Below are 19842 nucleotides of genomic sequence, written 5' to 3'. Positions count from 1 at the left end.
TGAAGGCTATTCCCTTCTGCATCCTAGTCATAGAAACTAGGGTTGGAAGGACTTTAGGAAGAATCTCTACCAGTCCCTTCACTGTGTAGGTGAAACTGGAGTTACAGAGGGGAAGGGATTTGGTGAGTTCATGGCAAGACCAACGGATGGGAGTACTAGGTCCCTGCATTCCTGGATTGCCAGCCCTGACCAAGACTCAGAGGTTGTCAACTTGGAAGGTTTGGGTGGTCCCCGCGGCTCCGCACAGAAAAGTACTTTCTCTGTTGTTTATCTCATCGCTTTGATTTGATAATTTCATTTGTTCATTTCACCTATTGGGTCTAGACTGGTTCTATGTCAGGCATCCAAGAGACAGGGGTGGCAAAATACCTTTGGGCTCAGTCAGGAAACACTTGCTGCTATTACTGCCTTCGACTGGGGGTGATAGTTTAGCCTGTCTTCCCTTCTTCTAGTCACCACTTTGGGCTTCAGAGATGAGGCTCCACGCAGTGGAAGCCTGTCCCCTCTGAGGAGCCCTGACTGCTGGGTCCACAGAGTGAGAGGTCCTCCTGGTCCCCCACGCTAGCTTCTTGCTGGGGAAGACTCTCTTCTATGTTGTGGCAGAGTTGGTCTGGCTCCGATTCAGTCTCACAAACTCTTCCCTTCTCAGTCACTCTATTTTCTCCCTTCATTATGGCAAAGTAATCATATATTTAGCTCCTTACAACTGTATCAGTTTGCAATGCTTGCACTTACATGTACTTCAGGGCTTTTTCTTGAGGTCCTATTCCTCCACTCCCATTAACCTGAAGACTCCTCAAGAGCAGTATCTTTCACCTATTTCTTTGTCTTATTTATATCCCCAGCATTTACCACTATTAAGTAGGCATTTAATAAATATTTATCATATTGTATTTTAGTTATAAAAACTGCCACTTTGGGTGAGAGCTATCAATCACTTAGCAATGGTATTCTTTCTCTCTTTGAAAGGATTAATAAAAGAGCTAGAGTCAGGAAGATCTGAGTTCAAATACTGCCTCAAACATTTACTGGTGGTATGTCCCTGGGCAAGTCACCTACTTCTCTGGGCCTTGTACATAAAATAGATGGGACTCACCGGCCTCATCCATCTCCTTGATCACACTATCTGCCCTTATGTTAGCTATATCTGGTTCCATTCTTGTTGAGGTAGGGCAACTAGATTTATAATCAGTTTTCTTTCAGTGGCCACATCCTGGTTTTAGTCAAGGATTGCTATTGTTGCTAGCTGTGTCTGACTCTCCATTTCCCCATTTGGGGTTTTCTTGGCAAGGGCATTGGAATGGTTTTCTATTTTGTACTCCACCTCATTTTACATATGGGGAAACTGAGGCAGTGACTTGCCCAGGGTCACACAGCTAAGAAGAGCCTTGAGGCCACATTTGAACACAGGAGGATGTCTTCCTGACTCCAGGCCTGGCATTTTGTGCGCTATGGTGCCACCTAGCTGTTTAGTGCTATAAGGATAGCATAACATTTTCTGGTTTGATTCTAAAACCTGCGCTGATGTCCAGGATTAGGTTGGCTGAAGGAATAGGCTGAGCCTTTAGGCGACCACAGTTTACAGTGATTCCCAGGTTATTTTCCTGATGGCAACACTGTTCACTTAGAGCCCATCACCCTGTAAGTCTCATTTTGCCTCATTTTCTCCAGTTAAACGTATTATTTTATAGTTACCCACAATGAAACTCATTGGCCACTTTTCTGCTCACTTATACAGCATGATGAGCTCTTCCTGCAACTTATCCCTCATAGCTTAGCTTTGTGCCACCCTGAAAAGATGAGTGTCACCTGCAAGCCTGAAAATGTCACATCCTTCTTGCTTAAAAAAATCTTAAAGGAAACCAAGCCCAGTGTGGATTCCTGCGGGCTCTCAGTTTTTAACATTCTCCATTCCAGTCATTCTCTTTTATCCTGACTGTTTTCCCCCCAAGACCATTTCCTAATTCACAAAATTTAGTCCTACGGTGTCTCCACTTTTTAAATGCTGCCTCTGTCTAGCAGGGCGCTCACCACATCACACACGCTCAACCTGGTCAACGTGGCATCTGAATTCCCCCTAATGATTTAATATGGATTGCAGAATCAGGTCTAGAGCTGAAAGGAGACTCTGAGGCCATCTCCTCATCTTACAGAGACTGTGGCCAAAAGAGGTTAGGTGACTTGCCCAAGGTGACTCAGTATTACGAGTCAAGGGGCAGGCTCTTTTATCTACATGTTTATCTAAGCCCTTTTCAAAGGTAATTTGATTTTCAGCCTGGACTATCTGCTAGTCAAGGTGAAAGAATGACTCATAGCATAAATTCCCTTTAAGCTAATTACTCTGGCCTACCCTGGATCTCTTACTATGATATAGTCTGGTGCAGCCGTGGGGAACCTGTCGCCTTGAGACCACATGTGGTCCTCTAGGTCCTGGAGTGCGGCCCTCTGACTGAATCTAAACTTCACAGAACAAATCCCCTTAAAAGGATTTGTTCTGTAAAACTTGGACTCAGTCAAAAGGCAGCACCCAAGGACCTAGAAGGCCACATGTGGCCTTGAGGCCATAAGTTCCCCTCCCCTGGAGTGGTTTGTGGCATCTGCCTTCCTGGACTCAAGACAATCATAGGGCCAGTGTTTAAGAACCTAAGAGGCACTCTAATCATGAGCCAGAAGGTGCGGAGCTGCAGTGAGAAAAGGGAAGCTATTGCTCTATTATCTTTTAACTATGGTCTTCATTTACTTGGCAATGGTAACATTAAACTTCTTAGAGGATTCAAAGCTGGAATCTCTTCATCGGCTGGGTGAGCTTCCCCCACCCCAGGCCATGGGTACCCTAAGACAAGCACATAAATCCCAGATTAGTTCAGTTAATCAAAGGCCATGCTGATGGGATCAGGTTTGACTCTTGGACAGGTTAGTTGGCTTGATGAGGTTTCAGCCCACATCCTTCGCCTCAGCCAGAGGTCTAAGAACGGAGACTTGGGTGAGAACGTGGCTATCTCCCTGGGACACAGCTCCAATACCAGACACCTTGATGGATGGCCACAACTCAAGCGTTGCCCCCTAGGCCAAGGATCTGGGTGTGCAGGACAGTTCCTCTCCCACTCAGCCTATAACTATGCTCCCTAAGCTCTGGAATGCCAAAAGCAGTTATGTATGGATTGGCAGGGCACACATCTGACTGTAGGAACCGCCTAAGACCTACATCCCCTAGGAAACCACACAACCACTTATGGCACGAGGAACTTTTCTCAGCTTGTCCTTCTTGATATCAACATCTTAACTCTTTTATTTCCTCCAGCTACATTCATAGGAGTAGAGGCTGACATGTCCTGGGGCCTGATACATAAACACTGTGAACATCAGAGATATAAAACCTTTTCCTGCTGGGGGGATAGTTGAAAGGTGGTTCCTTACACTCAGTTGCTGAAGCATCGATGGGGGCTCACCTTGCTTTGTTACCACAGGGCACAGATTGCTGAAAGGAAAGGGGGAAGGAGGAGAGGGGCTTCAAGAAACCATATCCACAGATCAAATTTTTTTTAAAAGAAAAGAAAATCCATTTGGTTAATTAATAATACAAAGAAGAAAAAGAACATAGAGGAAAGTTTAAGATTCATTTCCAAATCTACTTCTGTTCCCCCCAACTTTTTTTTTTTTAGCCAGACGGATTTTAACAGAGGTCATGATGGGAAGGCCTAGAGAGCTGAGGGTGGTGGCCCAGTTTTAAACTGGGGAGCAGGGAGTGTGAAGGGAGGTGGTGGTGGCTGATGGAGAGAACATGGATCCAAGCCTTGGCAACATTGAAAACATGGAGAACCTTTCTCTTTCTGTCAACCATGGCTATGCTTTAGATGGCTGTACTAGGCCGAGCTGATGGAGACCTGTAATATCAACTCAACAATGCATGTTCTATAACTACAGCTACAGCTACCGGTACATGGACTACAGTGCATGCATTTAGTTCAGTCCCACAGATACATACAATCAATCTAAGAACAGGCAGGGGAGGTGTGAAATGTTGTACTGGACGACAGGTGTTTTGGAGTTTTAAGTAATAATTTAAAAAAAATAAAAATAAAGTGTACAAAAAAAGACATTTCTCGAGAGTTGGATATGAGTTTGTTTCTTGAACTGTTTCATCTGAACAAGCAAAAACATGCAAACCAGCTGCTACTAACAGGAAGCTGGACACTGAGAGAGGATTAATAGGTGAGGACAAACCTTCCCGCTGAGCGTGCTCAGAAGAGTGTTTGAGAGGAGGTGTGCAGATCCTAGTGTAACAGAGGCCGGGAAAGGGTGCCTCAGAGACACTCTCTCACAGCAGCCCCAACCAAGCAAGAGAAAAGACAACAAGACATAACTGCTCACACTCACCACCACTGTCAGTAACTCATGTTACGAGATTGGGTTATGGCTGGCAAGTATAAAGTACAGTAAGGTGTCCTGCTGTGGGACTGACAGGGAAGGGGGGGGTGCTGCAGGGATATGTGGGAATGGGGAGGGGGGGAGCGGCATAGGCTTTGGAAGTTTGAAGGTCGGCATTATCAGCCTACCCGTGATGTCAGCTTTGGGGGGATGGAGAGTGTCTCAAAAAATGCTTCCCTCTCCCCTGAAATCCTGAGTAGATGGTCTCTTTGTGGGTGGGTAAAGGGGAACCAAATTGGATCGGGGATAGGAGTGGGGTCAGGGTTGGTACTGTTGAGACTGAATGAATAAGCTGAAAATAAACAAATAAACTCTACACTGATCACAAGAAAAGATGACATTGTTTCGAACGGCCGGTGAAGTCAAAACAAAGGTGATACTGAGAGTGAAGTTGTCTAGGAGTCAGAGGGGGAGGCTGGTGGGGACCAGAGCTCTGCCCAGCTCAGGTCCCCAGCTGGTTCATGAACCATCCAGGTGACTGCACTGGCTTTTAGAGAGGTCAGCTAGGGTCTGGGGCAGAGCCAAACGACCCTCTAGATCCCCCACCCCAGGACTAGGGCTGGAAGATGCAAGTCACTCACTGGGCAGCCAGTCCAAGTCAGAAGGCAGCTCCTCTCCACCTTGCCTACCCCTGTGGCCAGAGGTCACCAGCTCTTGGGAAGATCCCATCGGTATTTTTTGAAGAAAAACGCCACAAACAGGGGGCTAGGGGAGGTGGAAGAGGGAAAGAAATCAAGGAAGGAAATAGAGGGGTCCAAAATGTTGACTGGTCACCAGTCCAGGTCTATTAGCTCCCCAAGGGCAGGGACCATGTTTTCTATTTCTTTTGTAGCCAGGACAGTATTAAGCACATAGAAGGTGCACACTAGATATCTGCTGAATTGAACCAAAGTTTGAAACTAGGGTATCCACTGCTGACATGTACCTCTTTGGGGCAAGGGAGATCCTCCTGCCCTTGTGAATGGGTTTTCTATTTTGTTTTGAAGACAGCTGGGAAATCAGAAGGAATGGGAGGACAGGGGACTGTCCTCACTAGAGTGTGGGGGTAGGAGGAAGGGGACCATGCAACAAACCCTCAACTAAAGGAAAGAAAGGCACAGATCTCCATCCCCGGACCACGTTTCCTGACCTCACAACTATTCTGACTTTGACTTCTACCAGGGCTGGTTACCCCAAACCAGGCACATTTTAGCAAGCACGGGGGAGATGGAAAAGTTTTCACCGTAAAGGGGTGGGGGTCCCTCAAGCCAAAGCATTTAGGTGATATTTTGGACATAGAGCCAAAACAAACACCAGCAGGGGGCATTGTGGAGGGGCTACCTCAGAACTTAGGGCTGCCATCCCCAAATCCCTAAGGGAGTCTGAGGTCAATACTCCTGAATACAACTCACTAACAGTGCAGAAATGAGAATGACTGACCCAAGATGACCCTGTTGGAGGCTTCTCTCTAGATGAAAATGGCTGCAAAGAAAACACCACTGTTTGGGAGGAAGAAGGGGAAAAAAAACGAAACATGTTTCACAGAAAATGGGTCTGTCCTCTGGGGTCAGGGACTGGACAGGGCAACTCTGTCTGAGGTCTTTGGGGATGGGGTGGGGCTGGGGATCGAGGTTGGGTGAAGGCAATGGGAATTCATCATTCTCCAACTTGCAAAGAACTCCGTGCTGCCCTTTAAACTTGCCACAAAGTCAAAGGGGTGAGGGTGGGGAGGGAGGGAAGAGGTTCATTGGGGGTTAAGGTTTAGCTTCATATTGCAAGTTAAAAAACAAAACAAACAAAGAAAGAACTAAATGGAACAGAATAAACAAACAACTAACAACACTCAAAATCTTGAGGTTTTTTTTTTTCAGGCACAGGTTTGACCAAAGCTCATTTGTCAAGGTACCAAAAAAAGCACTCAGGGTTAAAACAGAAACAAAACCAAAACAAAACAAAAAAAGAATAGAAAAAACAATATAACACAGAATCAAGGCAACAATCATCTCCCCGGAGCCTCTGGACACTTAGGGGCAACTGGCCAGAGCTGAGGGTGAGCCCCTGGAAGGATCCCCCAGGCCAAAGCTGAAGAAGGTTTCTCCCCCACCCTCCGGCCCATCACCAGGGTGGATGATCCCAGACCCAACATCCAGCTTCGGAGCAGCCACCCCCTCTGCCCTATTTCCCAGCTCTCTGGCAAATTGCCCCTCAGCAACCCCTACATTCCATAGGCCACAAAAAAGAAAACCGGGGGTCGATGATGTGGGGGAAGAGGGTCCTTTGTAGCTCTACAGGAAGTGCCAGTTTGCATGGAACGGAGTTTAAAAAAATGTCTTTTATTGATATCTTACATTGGGCCCCCACTGTACCATCTCATCACTGAGGGGTTTGGGGTTTGGGCATTTATTTTCCTTTTGAGTTTTTCTTCACTTCTCCCTAGTCCATCCCTCAAGAGCCATATTTTATCAGAGCAAGCTCCCAGCCAGATGCGCTAGAGCTCCCGTTCACAGGGCACCAGGAGACACTGCAAAGTCATGCCCCCATATTAGTTGGAGGTGGTAGAGGATGTCTCCCTGGCTAGGGCTGGGGAGAACCAGAGAAGAGAGGGAGAGAGAGGGAAGAGAGAGGGAGAGAGAGGGAGAGAGAGAGAGAGAGAGAGAGAGAGAGAGAGAGAGAGAGAGAGAGAGAGAGAGAGAGAGAGAGAGAGAGAGAGAGAGAGAGAGAATGAGAATACCATGTCCACTGAAGTGGTTTCGAGAGAGGGCCCAGGCCCTCTGGGCACCAGCGAGGACACTAAAATGCAGCCTCTTTCTGGATGTCCAGAGGGGAGCTGAGCCCCATGCTTAGGACAAGATAGGAAATTTCAAGGAGCCAAGAGGGAACCTCTCCAGTTGGCATCCCAGGCTCCCTCCAGCCCCAGCCAGTCAGACTGAACTTTTACTAGTAAAATTTTTGCACTTAACTTGAGCTGGCCCTGAACCTCCTAGTATGGCTTTGGAAAGCTTAGGACCTTGGGTAAACAGCTAATGATAGCTTGGGGTGTGTTTCCTTAAGGCCAGACAGAGCTTACTGTGCTGGCCACAGGGCTAGGCGAGGCAGTGAGGGGACATGGAGAAGCCCAGGTATTAGAAGGGTTGGGGGACTTGCAAACCCTAAGAGATGTTTGGGCCGGCCTCAGACTTAGGTCAGTGGGCATGGGAAGAGGGGCTGGTGAGCTTGAGAAAAAACAACTTCACTCCAGCCAAGGACACCATCCTGAGACTCCAGCTGTACCTGAACCCGCTGGCCAGGTAAGCACACCACTTGGTGGCAGAAGGACCAAGATCACTGCTTTGGATATCAGGAATGGATAAATAGGTTTGAATTATACTGGTTTTTTGGGGTGGGGGGGTGTGCTCTTTGGATTTCCTCTCTCACACCTTGATCACAGAGCCTCTATAGTAAGGTCAGAGAAGTGGGGCTAGGGTGAGTGTTGTTAACCTGATACAAAGTCAGGGGGCAAAATGACCACAGCTATCAAGTAAAGGAAGGATCTGAGTTCAAAAACAATTTCATTCCTTTTTTTTCTCCTCCTTAAAGATAAATGAGATAGAGAGAGAGGAAAAAAAATGACTCTCTGGTTTGCAGTTTTGGTTCCACATGCCCTACAAGATTCCCCAGGCCTCGTGGCCCCAACTCTGTAGCCTTAGCTCTTCTCTTCCCTAACCCTCCCTGGGCTCCCTGGCCAAAAGTGTGACCCAGTGGTCAGAGGAGTGCTGGACAGATGCAGCCACACAGAATACCAACAGAGCTTTTACCTTCCCCTGCACACTGGGGGTATGCCGTGTAGCCGCCTCTTCCATACACCTCCCTACCTGATCCTCTTGCTGCTGCCACTGCCGCTGCCGCCACTGGTCCATATGCTGCTGCTGGAAAACCTGGGCACAATGAAGAAGGGGAGATAGTAAGCGGAGAGGCAGGGAAGGATAGATTCTGCTCATATCCACCCCCCCCCAAATGATATTGTAGAAGAGGAGGAGGACATGGGTTAGGACTGAACACACAAGAACTTTTCAAGAAATGAACTTGTTAGAGGAACATATTAGTGATTCTCAACCTTTTGGGAAGTGGGACACCCTCTGATTTGTCTGATTTTGCAACCCTCCCCTCCATCCCACTTCAACATGGTATAGTGAGTATGATATGTTTATTTTAAAAATTAAAGTGAATGTCCTTTTTTTGGGGGGAGGCGACGGGAAAGGGGAGAGACTAGACCTGTGATTTCATTAATACAGGGAACTCCTGTCAAAGAACTTTCAACTTAAAAGTCTTAGAGAGCTGCCTAGGGAATTCAGAGGTTAAATGGCTTGCCCAGGGTAGAGCCAGTAGTTAACAGAGATGGGAATTAAACCCACGTCTTCCTAACCAAGGTTGGCAATCTGTGCCACCCTTAAATGAATTAGGATTTTATTTTAAAAATTTGAATTGATATTCACTAATGACATTGGTCTATAGTTTTCCTTCTTTGCTTTATCCTTCCCTGGTTTATGTACTAAGATTATATTTGTGTGATAAAAGAAATTGGGTAGAATATTTTATTTCTCAATTTTTGAGAATAATTTATCTAGTATTGGTATTAATTATTCTTTAAAAATTTGATAGAATTCTCCTGTGAATCTATTGGGATCAGGAGTTCTTCCCTCTCCCAACTTTTTTTTTAAACCACTAATTCTATTTCCTTTTCTGAGTTGGATTATTTACAATCTCTATTTCATTTTGTTAGGTTGCATATTTTATATTTGTGAAGATAATCTATTTCTTTTGTGTTCTCAGTTTTGTTAGCATAACTATGGACAGTAGGTTCTGTGAAATTCTTTTTTATTGCTTCTGGTTTCGTTGTTATTTTACCTTGTTTGTTGGCTATTTTGTTGATTTCATTTTCTTCCCTTTTCTTTTTAATCAGGTTGACTAAAGGCTTATCAATTTTGTTAGTCTTTTCAAGGAACCCATTTTTGGCTCTATTTATCACAAAAGTGAATTAGGATGAACTTTGTTGTTGTTGTTGTTGTTGTTGTTTATTATTATTATTATTTAGAGATAAGTGGTATGCTAGATACCAGCCTTGGAACTAGGAAGATCTGGGTTCAAGACCCTCATCTAACACATACTAAATATGGGATCCTGGGCAAGTGCCTTAAACATTCAGTGCTCTAGGCAGCTTTCTATCACAAGATACAGAGAAGGTGTCAGCCATCATTGGTAGAAGGAATTTCATCATCTGGGAGTTCCCTATATCAGTGAAATCATAGGTCTGATTCCTATCCCTAACTTGAGTGCTGGGGAGAATTTAACAACTTTGATGGAGATAAATGATGACAACTTGAGGTGTCTCCAGAGCCAGGTTGGGAATGGCTAACATGGACCCTGAGTCCACAGAAGGCAGAGGCTAGGTCTTTTTGTACCATATTCCATCATAAGGAACTAGACCCTCTGAGAACCAATGCTAAAGGAACTGTTTTAAAACCAGCTGTTCTCTGTTATAATAGGCTGCTGACTTTGTTGCCCCGGAATGGATAGGGATGGAGGGCCTTCTTCCAGTCAGAAGACATCCCAAAGACAGTGTCACTGCAGCCCTATCCAACTGGATTGCAAAATACTCAACAAGGAGTACCAGCCCAGGAGGGCAGGGGAGGCCAGCTAGAGGATTTGATGAGCATCAAGCCTTCTGGTTTAATGCATTTGCTTATAGGCTTTCACACTCAGGAATCAAAGTATCTCGATTTAGCACCTCCAGTTGATGAGGCCATGGATACCAAAAGAAGCCTTGGAAAGAACCCTTGAGTCCTTCATGATCAAGCCTGAAGTTTCTAAAGGGATAATCAGTGAGGGTGTTCCAAGGTATCTATGCTCCTTGGAGAGCACAAGGGTATTCTAGATGACAGCAAGGACCAGAGCTCCCAGATTCTGTTATTTGGCTGAAGAAAGGAAAGGGGTAAAGGAAGAGGCCTAGAAAGACCTTGCCTCTACCCTCCTGGCCATTCCATTGCCCCATCCCCCCTTAAGCTGCCACCAACATAAATTTGAGCACACAAATCCCTCTTTTGCACAGACAGACAGACAGTACAAGACCTGTCCCCAACTGCCTTTCCAATAGGTGATGTTATTTTGGATGGCATTTAAGCAGATAACAAAAGGTTTCCTGGGCAGGCCCAAAGGCATCCATCAGTCTGGCCTTAGCTGGGTCTTTGAAGGAGGGACTTCTTTGGGACAGGGGCAAGACAAGAGGGGAAGGAGAGAGTCTGTCAAGCCAGTAAGGGGAGAGAGCTGGGAGGGAGGACAGAAAAGGATAGATCCAAACACATGGCAAACTAAAAGCTTGCTAAAGTCTAAAACTACGTCTTAGCTACATGAAACTATAAGGGAGGAAAGAAACTCCACATGGAACAGGCTAGTCTAGGAGGGCACTCTAAGCTACTTAAAATGTTAATTAAAATAGACATACTTGCATTTAAATATGGTAATAGGGCTGTTGGGGGAAAAAAGAAAATCCAGGTGAATTAGTGTCAATGGGTACCCCCTCAACTGTCTGATCTCATCTTATCTATGATGATGATGAAAAGAACAATGAGAATCTTGGACATTTATATGGCAAATCCACAGTTCATGAAGTGGTTTAAATAATCTTGTTTGAGATTCACAACTCTGTGAAGCTAACCCAGGTATTATACATCAGGCAGTGAACCAGAGGATAGGCCTATGGAAGGGGCTCCTTCAACAAATCCCCCTTTCATCCCCACCCCAACCCCAAGTTCTTCAAGTCAGGAACAGACTCCCAATAGTCCATTTCTCTTCCATAGGGGGAAAAGAGTATTAGTTCTCTCCTTCACTGTCTCACTGTTTACTTTCAACAAAATGTGGGATGATTCCTCAGTGAAAGGAGGCATGAAACTGGGTTTGGTAGTTGGAGTGGGGGCCAACAAAAAGCTGCTGGAATGAAGGAGCTATTTTCTGGCATTGAGTTTGGTTGGACAAAGGTCAGAGAAGAGGAGGAAAGGGGGAAACCCGCCCCGCCCAACTCTCAGCTAACAGGAAGAAAGAAATCCATTATCCCTAATCCCAGATAAAAGTACTGAACAATTGCTGGGGATTGGAATTTAATCTGATCCATCAGAGCAGAACATAGATAACCCAGGACAGTGTGAAAGGCTAGGGGGAGGAGATGGGAAAGGAGAGAAAGAGAAGCCTGGGGAGAAAGGCAACCAATCAGATTCAGATTTAAACAACTCTCCAGCCAAGAGAGAGGTCTCTATAGACCACAGATAGGTGGAAAGAGAGGTCTGAGGGAGGAAGGTGAAAGTCATTGTGTTTTCATCTGAAGAGACAGACTTGATGCCTCAGTTACCCAAATAACCCAATAACAAGAAAGGCTCCCTTTTCTTAATGCCTATTTTGACTCAGGTGGAAGGCACAGGAGAAGGACCAAGGACAGCTCTTGCTATGGCAGGTTAATGGCACAAGCAGAACAAGAGAAGAGCTTGTGGGCTGTCAGATGGTCATACCTCTCTCCAAGCTTCAGAGGTAGGGGAGGACGGGAGCCTGGCCCACCCTATCATGGCTTAGCAAACCCCTTCATACATGGCTCAGGACTATAGTGGCTCATGGATACACACAGGGCATCATTATCTCAGTGTCATTCAGTTTCCAGGATGACCTTGCATGCTGGGTGTTGTAAGAGAGGGGAAGGGAGGGCGAGGCACAGGGGAGGAGAGAAAAGCCACACCTTTACTGCTCAGGGAGATCTAAGCCCCCTTGCTTAGAATGCCCATTATGCTCAGGTCTCAGGACAAACTCTCTCTGTGTTTGTAAAATGAAGAATGTTCTAGGGTACTCTCTAAGACTAAAAATTGTGGATTTGTATTGGTAGAGAAAGTTCCTCATTGGGAATTCTCTATCCAGGTGAAACCACAGATCCAGTCCTTAATCCCTAATTCTTTATTTTTCCCAGCTCTTACCATATAGTAAACCCTTAATAAAGGCTTGTTGACTTAAATAAAGGTTGTGAACTTTATTAGTGGAGGACGTTTTGACACCAATGAAATCACAGAGTGTTGACACGGACATATATCACCTTTAGGAGAGGGAGTGGGAGAGGAGAGTGTGTGCACATATGACTCTTTGTGACCCCATTTGGGGTTTTCTTAACAAAGACACTAGAGTGCTTTGCCATTACCTTCTCCAGCTCATTTCACAGATGAGGAAACTGAGGCAAATGGGGTCGCACAGCTAATAAGGCCAGATTTGAACACAGGAAGAAGAGTCTTTCTGACTCCAGGCCCAGCACTCTGTCCATTAGCTGCCTTTGGATAAATGGTGCAGTTTGTTTTTGAAAAGAGTAAGACAACATCCAGAAAAGGCGAAGTTAAACCCCAGACACCAAGAGGGAGTAGGAGAGACAGACGAATGGGAGGGAGAATGGGGTTCAGCGTTGGATGTGCAGAAGGCGTGTGTATTTGTGTGAATTACTTTCCAGTTCTGAGAAGTGTTAGGAAGGAAGTGGGAAGTCCTCTTGGAGGGAGCTGAGGAGCGAGCTGCATGAAGATGCCTACTGTGCCTCACTTCCCCCAAACACTTTGTGACTTCTTGTCCCCCAGTGAACAGTTCTCCAGGGCCACTATCGGCTCTCTTTTCAGAGGCCCTCAGGTAAAGCCTAAAGTCAGCTCCCTTATCTCTCCATCCTCAGCTCACTAAGTCCTGCCAAGTGAATAGAGACAATGACAATGCAGGGGGACAGAGGTGGTTGTGATGGTGTGTGAATAAAAACCAGCCTGCCCCTCTGTCTCTTTTCAAATAATGTTAGCCCCGCTTTGATCAGGCCCCGCTGGCTTTCAGAGGCTCAGAGCTGTCATTTCCCACAGATTTCCTCTTGCATTATTTCTTTCATTAAGTGGTATTATCCTTTTAGTAGCAACACTGGGCTTTGCTGGGAAAGGAGAAGGCAGAAAAACTCTGTGTGTAAACACTCTGGTTTCAGGCAACTTCTTATTTCAGAAAGGCCGCCTCTGTCACTGGGGGTGTTCACCTCCTTAAAAAGTTCTGGGGGCCCAGAACCCAGCATGTTGCGGTCCAGAAAGGAGGTGCTCAAAAGCACCAGACCCTCAAAAACTCAGGAGTTATGCCCAGTCCCTAAATGGTTAGGATCAAACACCTTAAAGCAAGAGCTAGAAAGAGCCTTGGAGATCATCTAATCTATCCTCCCATTTTACAGATGAGAAAACTGGATCCAAGGTTCTTATGGTTAGATTAACCATCAAAAGTGGCTAGCCGGTAAGGGCATGGCTGTGTGAGTGCAAGTCACGGGCAGGAGAAGAGTGGGAGGGTGTGTTTCTAAAGGGGCTGCTCATGATAAACCTTGAGTTCAGAGGACTGATGATAAATCATGCCCCCCACCTCCTACCTTAATATTTTAAAGCAGCTGGGTAGGGCAGTGGGTACAATGCTGGACTTGGAGTTAAGTTAGGAAGACCTGAATTCAAATCCTGCCCCAGACACTTACTAGCTTTTTCCAGCCTTAGTTTCCTTATTGGTAAAATGATGATAACAGCACCTACCTCATAAGAGGTGTTGTAAGGATCAAATGAAATAGCACATGTAAAGCACTTTGTAAACCTGTCAATGTTCTAATATTATTAAAATCCAGAATGAGTCATGCACATACAGCCAATGTAGAAATTTGTTCTTTTGGTCTATGTATGTTTATTGTGAGAACTGTTTTTTGTTTACTGTTTAGTGAGGGAGAAAAAGAAAATTATTGCATATAAAAATCAATTGATCACTAATTTTTTAAAGGAATGGGGCTGCTGAGGACAGCTAGGTGGCACAATGGATACAGCACCAGCCCTGGAATCAGGAGAGCCTGAGTTCAAATCTGACCTCAGGCACATGATACTCACTAGCTGTGTGACCCTGGGCAAGTCACTTAACCCCGATTACCTCATCAAACAAAAAACAAACAAACAAACAAAAGAATGGGGCTTCTCAACCCTTCTGGAGGTAGACATCCACTTAAAGAAGCTGGACCCATGGATTCCTTTGTTAAAGAGACTGCTCAGGGAGCAGCAGTCCTGCAAGCTCCAAGCCAGGTCTCCACATGGCTCAGCTCCAGGGTCCCTGGGCAGGGTAGGGAGCCACTGTACACTCAGAACCAAATGGTTGACCAAGATGCCCAACAGAAGAGCCAACCTTTGAGTTGTCAGCAAAGTCCTAAGCATCCAAAATGGAGGACAAGGTTACCCTCCCAGGAGACACTGAGGAGAGAAGAGAAGCCCCAAGACAGGGCTTCTTAGCTAGGGGCTCCAGGGGGACTGTGGGTAGATTTCAAGGGTTCTGTGAACTTGGATGGAGGAAAAAAATGGGGGCATCTTTTATTTCAATATAAATGGTTTCCTCTGTGATTCTGTACACTTTATTTTATGTATTTAAAAAAAACTCATCATTCTGAGAAGGGGTTTCTAAGTTTGACCAGACTGCCCAACATGCTGGGTTCTGGGCCCCTCGCCCTCTTTAAGGAGAACACCCCCAGTGACAGAGGCGGCCTCTCTGAAATAAGAAGTTGCCTGAACCCAGAGTGTTTTCACACCAGGCCTTTTCTGTCCTCTACTTTCTCAGCAAAGGGGTTTATGACATAAATGAGGTTAAGAACCCCTCTCCAAGAGCAAGTTTCTGGGAACATCTCCATCTCCAGGAGCTCTGATACAACCCCAAAAAGCTGTTCCTTGGATTTCTTTTTCTGTCAGTTCTAGGAAAGGGAGTGGGGGAGGGAATAAGCATTTATTAAGCATGCTACATACCAAACACTGTGCTAAATGCTTTACAATTATCTCATTTGATCCTCACAACAACCCTGGGAAGAAGGTGCTGTTCTTTTCCCCATTTTACAGTTGAGGAAACTGAGGCAAGCAAAAGTGAAGTGACTAGTGTCTGAGGTGGGATCTGAACTCAGATCTCCTTGACCCCAGGCCCACTGTGCCACCTAGCTGCCTCTAGTAGAAAGGACACTGGCTCTGGATGTCAGAGAACACCTACTGGCTATGTGACCTTGGACCAAACACTTAACCCCTCTGGGCTTTGGTTTCCTCATCTATAACATGAAGGGTTTGACTGGCTGTCCTTCTAAGTTCCTTCCAGCTCCATATCTATTATCCATGTTTCTACCTAGTCGTGGTAAGGAGGGAGGCACTGTGGTGCTCTGGAAAAAGGACTGGCTGTGAACCCGAGTTCAAATGCTGACACTTCTCCTTCTTCCTTGGTGTCACCTTGGAAAAGTCACTTGACCTCCAAGCAAACTAATTTCTTTCTCTGCAAAATAAGGTGGTGGGTTGGACTCAAGGCTTGCAATGTCCCGCGTTGCTCCAGATCTAGAGTTCTAAGATCGGTCTTGCAAGGGGATATTTCTTTGGACTTCAAGCCCAGTGGAAAACATAGAAAGTGTAACTGGAAAGTGAAAACCAATTGTGTGTGGAGAGTGGCTGGAGCAGGAGGAGAGAGCCCCTGGAAAGCTCCTGTCCTTCACGGCTCAGCCATGCAGCTCACGGGCCTCTCTTCCAATGCAGTGCTAATGAAGAACATGATTTCTCTCTTGGAATGACTGAAGCAATGATAAAGGCCAGCCCAGAGCTTATTCCGCTTTGGGGAATGCTTCCCATGTTAGTTATTAACTGAGATGTCACTCATGTCCATTGATCCAGCCAACACCTGTGGGTCTCACAAAGGTCAAAGCCTCTATTAAGATGGGTTTGTTGTTCAGTTGTTTTTCAGCTGTGCCCCAACCTCCATGATCCCATTTGGGGATTTCTTGGCAAAGATACTGGAATGGTTTGCCATTTCCATCTCCAGCTCATTTTACAGATGAGGAAACAGAGGCAAAGAAGGTTAAGTGACTTGCCCAGGGTCACACAGCTAGTAAGTGTCTAAGGCCAGATTTGAACTCAGGTCCTCCTGACTCCAGGACTAGCACTCTATCCAATACACCACTTGCATGTTATTTCCTAGGTGGCAGGTTACTTTTGAGGCAACTATGTGGGTAGAGTGCTGGATTTGCAGTCAGGAAGACCTGAATTCAAATCCTGCCTTAAACGCTTCCTAGCTATGCGGGCATGCTACTTTAACTTCTCTCAGCCTTAGTTTCATCTGTAAAATGGAGAAAACAGTGATCCAAAATGGAGGGCAAGACTACATCCCCACAGGAGATACTGAATAGAGGAAGAGAGGTCTTAGAACAAAGCTTCTTAGCTGGGGGCCCCAGGGTGCCTTGTGGATGGATTTCACAGGGTTACTGGGAAGACCCAAATGGGATATAACAAAATGCAAAATACCCTGCAAACCTTAAGTTATTATATATAGAGGCCAGCAAATATTATGATTCTGTCAACAGCCCTGGCTCTCCCTTCATGGGACCTGGAGAAAGCAGAACACAGGAGCTGTGATGGGAACCAAGGAGAACATGGAACAGATATGATCCTCCCTCTAATCCAGAAGGCCCAGTGGAGATTGGGGAAGGCTACTGGGAACAAAGGAAAGTAACAGTGATTTAGGAAAATGGCCATTGAGTCTCTTTGGATATTAGATTGCATTTCCCATCATTGTGTGAAGACTGAGCAAAGGAACTGGGGATGCTGATGTGAAAGAGAGAAATATCTGGAGGGAGGCACAGTGGGGTGTGATAGGTATGCTGAAGCTGATGAAGGAAGGACTGTTAAGGGGAAGAGGGTTCTCTATCATCGTTCTGCATAGCCCAAGAGGGTAGAAGTAGGCTCAATGAGGCAGAAGTTCCCAAGTACTGTGCCAAGAAGGCCAGGTTCCTTGAGGATGTCTAGCATTAATTCTTTTTTTTTTTTAATTATTAGTTTATTTTGATATATCAACAATTACTTCCATAAGCTTTTGAGTTTTAAATTTTTCTCCCCCTCTTTCCCTACCTCCCTCCCCAAGATGGCGTGCAATCTGATATAGGCTATACATATACATTCCTATTAAACATATTTTCACATTAATGACATTCTGGCATTAATTCTTGAAACATCCCTCCATGCCACGGAATAGCTCCTGTGATACTTCTCAGGGCTTCTGGGAACAGGCATATTCTCAGCACGCCTTTAATCTGGCCTTCCTCCTCTCTTCACCCTCTTCCTCCTCCACAGAAGAAGGCTGCCTTCAGCTAGCTTTGTGCTCGCCTTACTATTCCTGACCCAGACCCCACTAGGGAAGATGGCGGGATGGGGACAGCTTAAATACTGACCTAGTCCTGCCCTCTGGCAAACCCTAATGTGTCCTTGAAACTTTAACCCTCTTCAAGAAATCTTCCTATTCTTCTTAATGCTAGTACCTTCCCTCTGAGATTATCTCATGTTGTTTGTACAACGCTATTTGCATCTTGTCTCCCCCATTAGATTGGAAGCTATTTGAGGGCAGGGATTGTTTTTATTTGCCTTCATATCCCCAGAGTTTAGCACAGTGCCTATCGTATAGTAAGTGATGGATAAATGGTTGATGACTTGACTAGACATTTGGGGCAGCTGGATAGTACAGTGGATACAGCACCGGGCTTGGAGTCAGGAGGACTCATCTTTGAGTTCAAATCCAGCCTCAGATACTTATTAGCTGTGTGACCCCGGGCAAGTCCCTTCACCCTGTTTGCCTCAGTTTCCTCATTTGTAAAATGAACTGAAGAAGAAAATGGTAAACCACTGCAGTTATCTTTGCCAAGAAAACTCCAAATGGGGTTACAAAGATTCAGACAAGACTGAAAACAACTGAACAACAAGTGGGGGGGGGATGTTGAACTAAATGGCTTCTGAGGTCCCTTCCAGTTCTTGAAGCTTGAAATAAGACCTTATTATCTGTGGGCCTCAAACTTCCCAGTCTGTAAAATCCCGATCACATATGGGTATCTCAATGGGATATCATAAAGAGAAATGATAAAATAGCTGGAGAAGTACCATATATAAAGTATTTGTTTTTATTCTAATCATCATCATCAGTGCTTAGAAAAATATTATTCATAGAAGTTCACAAGATGATAGATCTGGAAAGAACCTCAGAGACAATTTTAGTCTAACTCCCTAATTTTACAGATGAGGAAGATAAGGTCCAAAGAGTTTGAAGGATTTGATAATGGTCACACAGGGAGTAAGCATGAGAGGTAAGTCAATGTTCTTTTCACTCTACCATAACTGGTTAAGTTGGGAGTAAGCTTAGAGATAATCTATATAATGTCAGTTTATTATTATTATTTGTAGCATTAATTCAATTAATTTAGAATTTGTATTATTTGAAGTATTAATTATTAATCTCCCCAGCAGAATATAAGTTCCTTGAGGGTAGGGGTGGTATTTAATTTTTTTTTGTATCCCCAGAACCTCGCACAGGGCTTTGCACTAATAAATGATTGTTCCATTGGATCAACCCTTCTCAATTTATTGAGGAGACTCGTTGAATGTCACACAGTTCCTGTACCCTGACTCTGAATCCAGTGCTGGTCTCCTAGTTCAGGGCTCTTCTCCAAGATAACAGATTGGCTTCATCAAAGCCGTGAGACCACTGGAAACAAGCTATCATTCCACCGACTTACACTTGCTCAGGAAAACTCGACTACTGTAACTTCCCACAAGCTTTGGATTCAAGGATACAGTATCTCTCTCAGCTCTCTTTAAGCCCCTGGAAAACCTGAGCTCAATGTCATCCAGTGGAATTGATAATCTCTGCTTATTTGTTTCCATAAACCACATACTATCCACTAACATGGTTCTTTACAGATCCTCCAGGAGGGCTTGGGGCCCGCTTAGGCCCAGAGTAAATTTATAAGGACCTGAATTGTCTCCTGCAGTCTGAAGGTAATCCTGTTTTCTCCTTCATAAGGTCGTTTTTTGTTTTGGCCTCTTCTGCTTCCCCAAACAATTATTCTTGTCGAATTTCCCAGCTGTTCCAACTGTGGCCTACTCAGAGTGGAAGGGGTTGGAGGGGTAAGCTTCTAACAGCTGCTCCTCTGCTCAGCAAAGAGCAGGGAGGAACCAGCTGGAAAGGAAGGGAAATGTCTCCAGAAGTCCTCTGACTGCCAAGGGGGATGGCGTGTTCAACAATTGGCCTTGCATCTCCTGTTCTCTGTCCATCCCATCCCCATGCCTTTTACATGCTATCTCCCCATGCCTGGAATTATTCCCTCCTCACCTTTGCTTTTGGGAATCCTCAGCTCTTGTTCAGATGCATTTCAGTGGACATTTATTAGGAGAGAGGCCTTTCTGGATCCCAATGGTCAGTAGGTTCCTTCCTTCCTTTAAATTACTTTATATTTAATACTGATGACAACAGCTGGCATTTCTATAGTGCTTTCAGGTGTGTGAAGCACTTTATGTTATCTCATTTGATGTATATATGTGCATATGATGTATATGTATGTGTGTATGT

General features: G+C 45.2%; 1 protein-coding gene across 9 annotated transcripts in view; it reads right to left on the bottom strand.

Annotated features, from left to right (window-relative positions):
* The window catches only part of MSI2 (musashi RNA binding protein 2), a 539650-nt gene that overhangs the window by 36879 nt on the left and 482929 nt on the right, over positions 1–19842 (bottom strand). For 3 of the 9 annotated variants that reach the window (XM_020991908.2, XM_020991907.2, XM_020991911.2), the window contains exons 11-12: positions 10886–10909; positions 8202–8321 (exon numbers count right to left, since the gene is read on the bottom strand). In XM_020991908.2, the coding sequence (XP_020847567.1) occupies positions 8202–8321; positions 10886–10909 (144 nt within the window). The remainder of the gene's footprint in view (positions 1–8201; positions 8322–10885; positions 10910–19842) is intronic. The other 6 variants (XM_020991913.2, XM_078156088.1, XM_020991916.2 and 3 more) reach the window with 3 other exon arrangements.

Source organism: Phascolarctos cinereus, unplaced genomic scaffold (genome assembly GCF_003287225.1).
Source record: "Phascolarctos cinereus isolate Bilbo 61053 unplaced genomic scaffold, phaCin_HiC Scaffold_5;HRSCAF=322, whole genome shotgun sequence".
NCBI classification, from domain to species: domain Eukaryota; kingdom Metazoa; phylum Chordata; class Mammalia; order Diprotodontia; family Phascolarctidae; genus Phascolarctos; species Phascolarctos cinereus.
Note: the sequence above shows the minus strand (reverse complement) of the source record. Positions and strands in the feature narration are given on the sequence as shown.